The sequence below is a fragment of the Notolepis coatsorum genome (genome assembly GCF_963971535.1).
Source record: "Notolepis coatsorum genome assembly, chromosome: 8".
Classification (NCBI taxonomy): Eukaryota; Metazoa; Chordata; class Actinopteri; order Aulopiformes; family Paralepididae; genus Notolepis; species Notolepis coatsorum.
Window position 1 is genome coordinate 10306481 of NC_140172.1, and position 13305 is coordinate 10319785.

Genomic DNA, 13305 nt, shown 5'->3' on the forward strand with positions numbered 1-13305 from the left:
CCCATGGAGTCTGGACGACGCGGGATGACGCTCGAATGAATGTGGACTCAGAGGGGGGAGCTTCGGTGGCCAGTGTCCTTTCAGCCGAACAGGATAATGAAAAAATGATCCCACTAAATGGCCAGACGCTCTTATGGCGACATCTACAATTACCTCATTGAGTCTCCAGGTAGAATAATGTTTATATTTAAGTGCAGCGGTCTGTAGCCACTTACATGACCATCGAAGCTCCCCCCTCTGATGGAACAGTCTACATTCATTCCAGCGTCATTGGGTTTGGTGTGTCTGTTTGCGCTCGGCTCCGGCACGCGGAAGTGCAGTGGTCTATAGCTGGAGAACTAGCTGCTGGCTATACTAGTTAGGTTGCTGCTAGCTGTTGTCTATGACCTATGTAAGCTATTGAATGTGTTCTTGTATATTATTATCTAGACGTTATTAGGTGGAGTGGTCGCTCTCTTGGTGTTTGTCTTGGGGAAGAGTGGGGAGCTCTCAACTACTACTATTGTCTGTTACTAGCTAGCTAGCTACTAGCTACCAGCTCCAGTGCTTTGACTGCAGCAGCTAGTTGGTTGCTGAGTGGATCGTAAAGTTCTGTTCTGTTTATCAGGTGAAAACCAAGCTACTTCACACCAAACCCAATGATGCTGCATCTGATGTGTGTCAACACAGGTATGGAGATGTTTGTGTCTGTTTCTTTTGAAAACGTTGTTCTTTTGAAAACTGGCCCCTGTAAATATCCTAACCCAACCCCCTCCAATGTACAGTCATTTACCTAGTATGGTTTTGTCAATAGTTCAATGTACAATTGTGTTTGTTTGTACAGTGTCTCCTCCCCCCCCCCTCAATGTACAGTGTTACTTGTTTATACAGTGTGCCCCCCGGCCCCCCCCCCCAACCACCTCCAATGTAAACTACCCAGTATGGTTGTCAATATCCCAATGTACCCAACCCCCCCCACCCACCCACCCAACCCCACCCCACCTACCCAACCTCCTCCAATGTACAGTTTCTACGTCAAATGTATATACTCCCTTTTCTTGACTCCTTCTGTATCACAAACGGTACTGTATTTGCAAATCTGGTATGTCATAAATGTATAGATGTAGCAGTACTGACTATCTGTATGTCATGTATGTCATATATGTCTATATGAATTGAAAATGGGGGACCCTGATGGAAACAAGACAAACGTCTTTCTCAGGTCTGCATCCCCTTAACAATTGTATGTATTGAGCCGTACTGTATTGTACCCATTCTGCAATCTGTTAAATAAAGTTTTCATTCATTCATTCATTCATGTGTAATGAAAGGCTGTAGGCCTAATAGCCTTATAGCTAATCCACACCAGTTCAGCTATAAAGTGAGTGAATGAATGAATGAGAACTTTATTTAACAGATTGCAGAATGGGTACAATACAGTACGGCTCAATACATACAATTGTTAAGGGGATGCAGACCTGAGAAAGACGTTTGTCTTGTTTCCATCAGGGTCCCCCATTTTCAATTCATATAGACATATATGACATACATGACATAGTCAGTACTGCTACATCTATACATTTATGACATACCAGATTTGCAAATACAGTACTGTTTGTGATACAGAAGGAGTCAAGAAAAGGGAGTATATACATTTGACGTAGAAACTGTACATTGGAGGAGGTTGGGTGGGGGGGGTTGGGTACATTGGGATATTGACAACCATACTGGGTAATTTACATTGGAGGTGGTTGGGGGGGGCGGGGGGCACACTGTATAAACAAGTAACACTGTACATTGAGGGGGGGGGGGAGGAGACACTGTACAAACAAACACAATTGTACATTGAACTATTGACAAAACCATACTAGGTAAATGACTGTACATTGGAGGGGGTTGGGTTAGGATATTTACAGGGGCCAGTGTTGAATTGCAGTCTCCCGTAGGTGTCCCTTGAGAGAGGTTTTGAAAGTGGGTAGTGATCCACATTCCTTTACAGCTTTGGGTAGGGCGTTCCACATTGATGTGGCATAATTGCGAAACGTGTTTAGTCCCTTATTTGAGCCGAATCTGGGTTTAACATGATTTGTGGAGCTCCCTCTGGTGTTGTGATCGTGGTATTCACTGACCTTTGGGAAGTATTTTGACATGTACATGGGTACCTTGGTCGTGTAGTGTATCTTGTAGACCAGGCCCATTGCAAGTTGTTGTACTCTGTCGTCTACTCTAAGCCATCCTAGGTTGTCAAAGTGGGCAGGGGTGAGGTGGGTTCTAGGAGTAAGGTCAAGCAGTAGTCTGACCAGTTTGTTTTGAGATGTTTGTAATTTTGTTTTTAGCGCCTTTGAGGTGCTTTGGTACCATGAGGTGCAAGCATAGTCGTAGTACCCCTGAATGAGTGCTCCTGCCAGAGTCTTCAGGGTGTTCTTGTTTACCAGAGAGGAGATCCGGTACAAGAATCGAGTTCGTTGGTTGACTTTTTTTATTACATTGGATGCCATTTTGTCACAGGAGAGATTAGCCTCTAGGATGGAACCCAGGTAGGTAATTTCATCTTTCCTTGTGACAATATTGTCACCCACTGTAACTGAGAAGCCGTCGGTCTTGCTGAGTTTGTTATTTGAACCGAAGAGAATGGACTCTGTTTTGCCCATGTGTAATGATAGTTTGTTATCAGCGAGCCATATGCAGTCTGGCTAGTGTGGTTGTTATTATTATAACACAACAGAGTTACATGTTGTTCTAAGGTGACTAAAGCCGTATTTGAATGTTAATGATACTGTGTGATTATAATGCGTTTTATTTTCATATTTGTTATAGAAGTGAATATGGGTAATATTTAATATTTTTGTTAAGATTGTTTATGGAATTTAATTTCGTTTCTGCCAAACAGAATATATACAGTATAATAGTGTAATTTGTAACACAGTATTTTCGGATGCCTATGAGCCTTATGAGGTGAAACAGAGCAACTGCACACCAAACCTAATGATTGTGCATCTTATGTGTGTCACACAGAGACCTCCAGTAAATGAGCCTGATACCCAGTACTGCCTCCTGCCTGATTAATGGTATGTTTTTATTCTTAATCCCAGAGGGGAAACATGGTTTGCCACCAGAGTGAATACAAATACACAAACAAGAAACAATTACATACAGTACAAATTACATAACACAGTAAAAAGAAGATAAGAAGATAGCCTCTCAACACAGAGCTAGCGCTGTTCGTTAAATAATTTAACCGCAGCAGGAACAAAGGACCTTCTCAATAGAGCATAGAGGCATCAGAAACCTATCGCTAAATGAGCTTCGCAGAGCATCAAATATATTGTACAGAGGGTGGCCTTCAAAAAATTGGTGTTCAATTTAGTCCTAGTTCACTTGGCAATAATGATCTCCAAGGAATCAGGAGGGAGGCCAATCACTGAGCCAGCCTTTTTAATGATTTTATTTATATGGTTCTTGTCACTGACCGTGATGCTGCCCCCCCCCCCCCCCCCCCCAGCAGAGCACAGCATAAAACAGGACACTAGCCAGGATACCTTGGTAGAACACATGAAGAAGTGACCTGCTGATATCAAAGGATCTAAACTTCCTCAAATGAAAAAGCAGAGACTGGGCTTTCTTGAACACAGAATCTGTGTTCTTCTTCCAGTCCAGCTTGCTGTCCAGGTGGACACCAAGATACCTATAGAACTGGACTATCTCCACCTCCTGCCCCCTAATGATGACAGGAGAGACACTGTCTTCCTACTGAAGTTGATGACTTAACTCTCTGGTATTTTTTATATTAAGTTCTAAAAAATTGGCATCACACCATTGGACAAATGAGTCAATCTCCTTTTTATAGGCTTGGTCATCGCCTTTGTTGATGAGACAGATCAGAGCAGTATCATCTGAGAATTTCTGTATATGGCACATGGCCTCGCTGTGTCTGCAGTCAGTAGTAGGGCTGTCATGATTCGTCGACCTGGTCGACAAGTAAATGTAGTCGATTTGCATATTCATGATCGACACGTCATATTGTTAATTGTATGTGCCTTTTGCGGTAGAAATGGCAGACGTTCAAAGTCATAACATGCGAAACATGTAATTAACTAATGCAGTGAATCACATTCAAAATAGAATTAACTTCTCTTAGACCACTAATCGTGATTCTGCCTAGAGCCAGGACTCGACAGTCACATAACTTCTGTGTTTCGCTCCAGCTGGAAGCGAGGGGCTGAGCCTGGCTGATACTCACACTTTACAGTTTAGAAGCAGCTTGGCAGCTCTTCAGCCCTGCGTTCTACAGCCTGTGATAACTCCTCTTGGGAGTCACGCTGTTTCTATGTAAACTCTGCGAGCAACGGGTCCAATAAATGCGTCTTTAACATGCTTTATATCCTCCCATTACTATATGCCAGTCGAGGTTACAAACCTTTTTAACTAACTTTAGCTGCTAACTTAGCTAAGCTAGCTCACAGGCACAGGAGAAATCAGTTTCATGGAGTTCTAATAGTGAGGAAAGGGGGGGGTCTTCCTCTCTCTTTCTCTCTGTACGTTCAATGATGATGATCAATGAAGTAGCAAAAATGTACACTATAAAAACGAACTTTATAGTTGGTGATAATAAATATTTCACTTCATTAGCAAAAATTGCAATGATGTTATTGTAACATCATTAAGTCTGCTATAAATCTATTCTCCCTCTTGTGTGTGTGTGCATACATTTACTAATTACTATATGCTACTCTTTTTCACATGGATTAGGCTAATTAGCTTTAACAATCCTGATTCCTGAGCCTATTTTATTCAAAAGGAAGATATTGATTTAAATGTGTATAGCCTATAATATATAAAAAATACATTTTAATCGTATCTCCTGTGCTGTCACAAGCACTACCATAGCATGGAGTGGAGAGATAACACACAATACATATAATAATTCATGGAAATAGACTGAAAAGCTATTTATGGCCGGTAATAATCTCTGGCTGGTATTTTTTATTTTTTTTTATCTAAAGCTAAAAAGGAGGATACACATTAAATATTTTGAAATATTCAATTGAAATAGATTTTTTTGGGTAAAGTAATGGTTAATGTTTAATCAACTAATCGATAAAATAATCAACTGATTAATCGATAACAAAATAGTCGTTAGTGACTAGAGATGTTCTGGTTAGGGATGCTCGATATTGGCTTTTTTACCGATACCGATATTGTCCAACTCTTAATTTCCGATACCGATATCAACCGATACCGATATATGCAGGGTTCCCCCCCCCCAAAAAATGGAATAATTTCAGGTAATTAACATTACATATCTCTTGTTGTGGAATTAACACAACATTATGCATACTTTTGACAATAAATAAAATCAGAATTTGTTCTTACTTGCTTGCCTGGGTAAATACATTTTTTATTTTTTTGAAAACTGATACCGATATTTTCCGATATCACAGTTTAATGCCGATATCGGCTGATATTATCGGTAGGCCGATAATATCGGACATCCCTAGTTCCGATACAATTTTTTCCTTTCCGATTCCGATACCTAAGCTTTGGGTATCGGCCGATACCGATACTGATCCGATACCAGTGCATACATTAAAAAAATAAAATTAAAATAACTTTTATATATATACTGTTTTTTTTGTAATAACTATAAAGTAATGGTATTTTTTCAACAACAGGTGATTGTAAAGATTAGTATTAGTATCATTAATTGACAACTATGCTCACCCACGGAAAGGTTGTTGGGACATTGATTCCGCACGGACGTTATATGTTGTTGCACTCCAGAAGGCTCCGGTAACTTCAGTTAGCTAGTAGTAGAGGCTCTGTTGTGATTTTTGCACAATAAATATTCAACATTCTCTTTTGAGACTTCCTCAGATTCTTATCATTTGGCACTAAAAGCTAAACATTGTCACCGGTATGGCTGTCCGCAACATGTCATTAATTGTGTGCGAGAGGTAGATCAGTGACGACGTTAGCGTGAGCTACCGTTAGATGGAAACAAGACAATAACGTTACTGGTGAAAAAGTGATTTACCTTGGAATACTCCTTTGCCAACTTGCTGTACTTTGCTTGCAGGTCTGCAGCCATTATTGCTGGATTATGAATAGTCCCAACTTTAGCCAAGGTAACGTTAAAGCTAAAACAAGCTTTTCAGCTAGCGCTTCAGCTAATGCTAATAACACCAGCAAGCGAACCCATCAGAGCTCCCCGTCAACACTGCTCTGTCGGGACGATGGCATTTAAGAAAGTATCTGCTGTTAAAATGACACGGCATTGACACTTGAATTCACGGTCAATTAAAAACACGTTTGTCTTATAATGCTCACTCTCAGTAGGAGGATACCGCACGTGTTGTTGATAAATTACGTCATATGGGATCGGCGGCTAGCCTTTCGGCGTACTCGCCGATACCAGCATTTTAGGCAGTATCGGAGGCATTTCCGATACTGGTATCGGTATCGGAACAACTCTATTAGTGACTAGGGATGGGTATCATTAGGATTTTATCGATACTACTACTCTTATCGATGCTGCTTAACGGTTCGGTACTATATAAATATAAATAATTATTTCTTCAGCAGCAACAGCAGCAGCAATGTTTTAAATGTGTCTGAATTATAGACTTTTTATAATTAACAACAAATGTAAGATACAGTTTTTTACTGTTTTACAGCAAAAGTTCAAACAAACAGTTGCATGGCAACAAATAAAATAATAATAAAATGAATAAATAAAATATTAAATAAATAAATAGGCTACACGTCTCTTTTTGTGTTACAAATTGTGCTCACTGATATGAACATAGGCCTCTTTACTTACTTTAAAAAAGGAAACATCAAGAAATATGTTCATGGTATTCCACCATGCCATGTGTGTTTTTATTTTATAATCATGATGCTGAAGTCCGAGTCATACAATACTATTTTGATTGACAGTCGATTCTGCCAATTACGTCACACCGCTTGCACCCACCTCTGCTGTTCTTACCACCATCGGAAGCTCTCATTTGTTTTTTTACTTCCGGAATCTCGGCCATTACTCTACTCCAGAGACTTAACTACCGGAGCTCAGGCTAATAACGTTAGCTCCCCGCCGGCCACATTGACGAGTACCAGCGCTTATACATTACTGGCAAATGTCTTGTTGCACTTGTGGCAACGAGCGTTGTCAGCATAGACTTTAGTAAAATAGACTCAGACTTTTGAACGTTTCGATCTGTCCGCCACGGTGAGAGCAGAGCTGTTTGTGTGTGTGTGTGCACAGCCCACTCCTCGCGCAGGCAGAGAGAGACAGAGGGAGGAGAGATATAGAAAACGGCCAACAAGATTAGTTTGCAACGTTTAAATTCCTCAAAAGAAAAACTCCATAATTTCTCGAGTACCGATAGCAAAACCGATAACGTCAGAGCTTATCAATACTCTGTTTTTTTCTAATTTAGTACCGGTTCCCGTTTAGAACCGGGTTTCGGGGGCCATCCCTATTAGTGACAGCCCTATTCCGCAGTATAAAGAACAAAGAGGAAGGGAGCCAAAACTGTTCCCTGAGGGGCTCCAGTTTTGGTCCAGATGACATCTGATCAGCCTAACAAACTGAGGCAGAGGAACAAGATATTTCATGCACCAGGGGCTGGTTGAGTTATGCAGTTTAAACTTGATATTTTAGTTTGCTAGGATATGTGGCTGGATTGTATTGAAGGCGCTAGAAAAATCTAAAAAAAAAAAACATTTCCCTAACAGAGCTGGCAGACGATTCAAGGTGGCTATAAATTTTATCAGATGCAACATACCAATCAGTGCATCGTTGACTCCTACACTCTTCCCATATGCAAATTGCGAGGGGTCTAAATAAGGTGCCACCTGCTCCCTGAGGTGGCCCAGCACAACCCTTTCAAAACACTTCATAATGTGGCATGTCAGAGCAATAGGTCTCAGGTTAGTGAGGCTCTTACGCACATTGTCCTTTTTAGGAATAGGATGTTAACCACATTCCAGGAAAAGCAGGTGAAGACTGAGATAGAGAGAAAAGAATGAAAAACATGGCACAACTGGTCACACAGACCTTGAGGGTGCAGCGTGGATAAATACCATCAGGCCCAGGGCCCTTGTTTACCTTGATGGAGGTTAGGGTTACTGGTCACTAAGGGTGGGAATCACCAGTTTCATCACGATACGATATCGATTCTTTCGACAACGATACGATATTTTCCGATATCACAAAGTCTGCCACGATACGACACGATTCGATTCAGGTGCCTGCGATCGATATGAGACGATATTATATGCCCATTTAACACAATCAGTAACATTAAAAAACAATCTATTGTTTTTAATACAAATAGACCTCCTGTTCACTGTTTTTGGTTCGTTTTTTATTTTTTTTTCAATATTAATATCCCATCACAGCGCTGTATTTTGGCTGGAAAAGGTATTGGGAGTCAGAAGGTGCAGTACCGGCCAGATCCTGCTATCTCGAGAATGCAGTAATTCCCCCTCCATCCCAGTCCCTAGTGGACCTCTGCTGCTCTCTCTATCAGCTTAGCTTAGTTAGCTCACACTAACGCAACGTTAATTTCGGTATTTAACGCGACGTGGGCATAAAGGAATGGCGAGGATGGAAAGCATGTTAGATGCATTTGACCCCTTGTGGGGGAAAAAAACAACAGGCACTTATTTCGGGCAAAATAGGCGGACTCTGAAGCAATGCTGTCTAACGTCTACACACGCTGAGCTGCGCTGAGCTACTGTTGTTGCAGCCAGCCGGGCGGATATGCTCACGAGGGGATTTTCAAAATAATCGCATAATCGCAATATGAATCGAGTACGTTGCATCGATCCTATTTGATAATTGATAATAGATCGATATATCGATCTGGATCGATGTAACGTCCCACCCCTACTGGTCACACAGACCTTGAGGGTGCAGGATAAATACCATCAGGCCCAGGGCCCTTGTTTACCTTGATGCGCTTAAGCTCCTGACGAACCTCTTCAGTAGACATGACAATAGGGGGACAACTGTCCTCAGGACTAGGCTGAGCCGGAGAGGAGAGGATACTCTCCTGCTCAGCTGAGAAATAAAAGCTGTCGAACCTAGCAAAGAACTGGTTTGCAACATCCATCCCAGAGCCCGAACAACTGGAATTGTTGGTCCAATCAGTGATCTATTGAAAGCCTTTCCAAAGGCCCCTGGTATTGGTTTTGGACATTTGTCTTTCTACCCTATCTTTATATTTAAGTTTTGCATGTTTTATTTTAGCTTTCAGCTCCTTTTGAGCATGTTTAATCATATCTCTATCACCACTAAGAAATGCCCTCTTCTTTCGGTTAACTGCAGCTTTCACCTCCCTAGACAGCCAAGGTTTATCATTGGGGAAAGTTTTTATAATTTTACAGGGGGCATCATCAACACAGAAATAAGCGGTGACTCAGCTTTACTGTCCAGGTCAAGATCATCGTCGTCTACAAATACAGACCAGTCAGTACATTCAAAGCTCCCTTATAATGTATCACAATCGTCATCAGACCACACACGCACAGTTTTAGACTTAATAGGCTGTCTCTGGATAACAGGAGAATAGCTAAGGCATCACAGATAACAAAGGTTATCTATAACCCTAGTTATATGAATACTGGCTGAGCATCTCGCTCTGCCATTATGAGATACCATCTCTCCAGCACCTACTGTGCCCGTGGAAAATTGTACATGCACCTCACTTGCACGTGACCACACCTACTCCCGTGCATGCCTCTACAAGACACAGGAAGTGGTCACGTCCATGCCCTTCCAAGTTCGAATTCCATACGTGGAAAACATCCAAGGGACCTCAGGGCGCTGAAGAGCGAGATGCTCAGCCAGTATTCATATAACTAGGGTTATAGGATAACCTTCGTTATATTATCATACTGGCCAATCGTGTCTCACTCTGCCATTATGAGATCAAAAGGGGCAGAGCGGACGCGTGGCCACGTCAAATGCACCCCCTGAGGGCCCGTAAGCCCCCGCCAGGGAGGAGGGGAGTCCCGTCCACCCGCCCGTCTTAACGAAGGTGGGGAGGCAGTCAACTACAACCAATGTGCGAAAAAGGGAACCAGGCACCCCAGAACGCACAGTGCAAGCGGGACCACATGTGACGCAGCACTCCGTGGTCCACACCCACACACACCTGCTAGCCCACCTGATGGCGGGATGCAGGAGAGGTCCCGGACCTCAGGACTGCCTGGGAGACAGAACCCCCAGTCATGTCCATGAGTTAAAACCTAACGAAAGGACCCGGGGAGGACCAGGAGGCCGCAGCGCAGATCGGAAGCCCTAAGATCCCGCGTGCGACTAAGGTAAACCTTCAGTGCACGGACAGGACACGACAGGTGAAGGCTCGCCTCCAACTCACTAACGTGAGGAGGAGGGTGAAAAGCCTGAAGCGCAATATCCCTGGAGCGATAAGAGCTCCGGATATTCTTTGGCACGAAGACCGGATTAGGCCTCAGAGTTGCACTGCTATCGGCCCGAATAGACAGGCACTCAGACCGCACCGAGAGAGCACACGGCTCACCCACGTGCTTAGCGGAGGTGATGGCCAAAAGGAACGCGGTCTTAAAAGACAGTCGATCCAACGGTGCCTGCTCAAGAGGCTCAAACGGGGCCTCCAACAACCGTCCTAGGACCAGTTGGAGGTCCCAACTCGGAGACAGAGAACGTTCCACAGGCTTGAGACGCCGTGCGCCAAGCAGGAAACGTCCCACAAGAGGGTGGCAGAACAGTGTTCTGCCCTCAAAGCCCACATGACAAGAAGATATAGCTGCGGCATATACCTTCACTGTCGAGGCCGACCGCCTATCCAGGATAGACTGGAGAAGGACAGAACCGAGTCCAGGGGGCATGACAGCTGAGCTATCAGGTGTATGGGGGGGAACGCGTATAGAATCCCAGGCGGCCACGGACCGAATCGGATATACAACGCCGAAGTCGTGCTGTCCGTCCTGATCAAAACATGCTCGCGCATCACATGATGGCCGAGCTGTCCGAGGACTAGAAGCACTGCCTTCAATTCCAACACATTGATATGTAGTGCAGACCGGGCAGCATGGTCCTTGCCAGTTGCCCCCTACTGCGTCGGTCCGACAGGTCCCCCCCCCATCCCGTGAGGGAGGCGTCGGTTAAGACCGTGACGTGTGACAGCCTGCTGCCCATGGGGACCCCACTGGTGAGGGCCCCAGGCCGCGTGAATATTAAAGGCAACCAACTTGTGTTCAGCTTTTCTCTGATTGGCCACGACCCCACGCCGCTAGCCCGCCCCCTTTTGCCGCGAGCGCGGCAGGAACCTTCAAGTTCCCTGGTGCAAAATAAATCTGGTCGTTCGTTTATGACGTTAATTAATAATAAACACTTTTAGGACTCTTAATAATAAACACTGTTAGGACTATCTGACTCTTACTAATAAACACTGTTAGGACTATAAACACTGTTAGGACTATCTGACTCTTAATAATAAACACTGTTAGGACTATCTCGATTCACGCGTCACTACTGTAACTAGAAACTCTGGGTGTCACTGTACATCAGTGTGGAGGCTGACGCCTGACTGATTAACTAGAAACTGTACGCTGTAACGTTATGTTATTTCGCGTTTTTAACGTCAGTCACTGTACATCAGTGTGGAGGCTGACGCCTGACTGATTAACAACATATTCCAGTTAACGGTATATTTTTTTAATGATTCATTACGGTATAAATTAGGTTAACTGGAGCTGCGTATTGCTGGCTCTCATATTTGCGAATACAACAGCGTTCACCCTGATGTAAACAATTCTACAACGGAAGACGGCCGCGCGGTCACGTGGCCGTGTGGCCAATCAGAGAAATGCTGAACGAAAGGCTGAACACAAGTTGGTTGCCTTTAATATTCACGCCCCCAGGCCCCCCCCCAGAGGGCGAGGTCCCCCAGTACTGACATGGGAACCTTCAGCTGCTTCCACTTGACTCTCACAGGGTCCATTTTCACACTGAAAAACCCACCTCTGTATCCTCGTCATGAAGAGGAGGCCTAGAGGGACCACAGCTTGAGCAGATGCCATAATACCGCCCAGGCGCATCACGGACAGCGCCGTAACCGCCCTGAACCTCCCGAGCGTGCCGAGAATATCCTCTCGCCGCCGCTCTGAGAGGGATGCCCACATAGACCTTGAGCTTAGAATTAAGCCCAATTACTCCACCTGTTGACTGGGAAGAGGAGTACTCTTCTTCCAGTTTACAGCAAAACCCAGGCTGGTGAGGAATTCCATATATAAATAAAATATATAAATCAGTACTACTGAGTAATAATGCTAATCCGATGTATGTAGTGTACAGAGTTGTAGTATTATTATGTACAGTGATACAGGTAAGGGATGTACAGATATAGATATAGTATCTACAGATATGTAAATGTCATTAACAGATTGCAGAATGGGTACAATACAGTACAGCTCAATACACACAATTGTTAAGGGGATGCAGACCAGAGAAAGACTTTCGTCTTGTTTACATCAGGGTCCCCCATTTTCAATTCATAGTGATATATATTTTTGGTCATACACTTACAATATTTAGCAGCTGGGAAATACATTATTTGATGTATTCAGGGCCATTTCACGTTGATTAAACGTTACACATTACATCCTGCTAAATGAACGTTAGCTAATGTTACGCCAGTGTTGAAAAGCCTTGAGGTCGCATTAAATTTTCGAGAGACCATAACGTTAACTTGACGGCAATGTGGATATGCTTTATTTGAGCAGTTGCTACTGTAACGTTACCTTAGTTGATTGTCGTTCTGACATAACTGCAGTAAACAAACTAACGTTAAACCTAAGTTAACTTACCAGTAAATTCAGTACAGCAACAGACAGCTGAAATCCACAGGACAGCCTGATCACAATAATCGACGGTCCAGTTACATTTCCCCCAACCAGAGCCTAACTAGAGCCACAGTCTGCGAATCAGAGGCAGAGTAGGGGCGGGTCTTCGGGGCCAGCATGTTGGGTTGTCTCAACGTAAATAACAATACTGAACATATCAGCTGATTATCCATGAAAACGCACGTTAATCGAAAATACCACACCATTACTGTACCAATGACAGTCAAATAATCAACAGAAAAGCATTACATTGCAAAATAATATGTCCATGTCTGTAGTGTGTGTCGCACACACACACACAGAACGATAGTTCCCTCTCTCCACCCTGTAACTCGACTCCCCCTACTGGTTGAACCAGGCAGTGCTGCGTCACCTCCCGTCAACTCGCCTCACATAGGCGTCACCAAGCTTGCTGCCGGCGGTAGAGGTTAT

General features: G+C 43.6%; 1 protein-coding gene across 2 annotated transcripts in view; it reads left to right on the forward strand.

The window, feature by feature from the left end:
• Positions 1-308: 308 nt before the first annotated feature.
• The window catches only part of LOC311233114 (uncharacterized protein), a 69317-nt gene continuing 56320 nt past the window's right edge, over positions 309-13305 (forward strand). Inside the window, exons 1-3 of one of the 2 annotated variants that reach the window (XM_084320002.1) lie at positions 329-391; positions 608-669; positions 2995-3047. In XM_084320002.1, coding sequence (XP_084176128.1) covers positions 3008-3047 — 40 coding nt within the window. In that variant the 5' untranslated portion in view covers positions 329-391; positions 608-669; positions 2995-3007. Of the gene's footprint in view, positions 392-607; positions 670-2994; positions 3048-13305 lie in introns of both variants that reach the window. The other variant, XM_084320003.1, reaches the window with a different exon arrangement.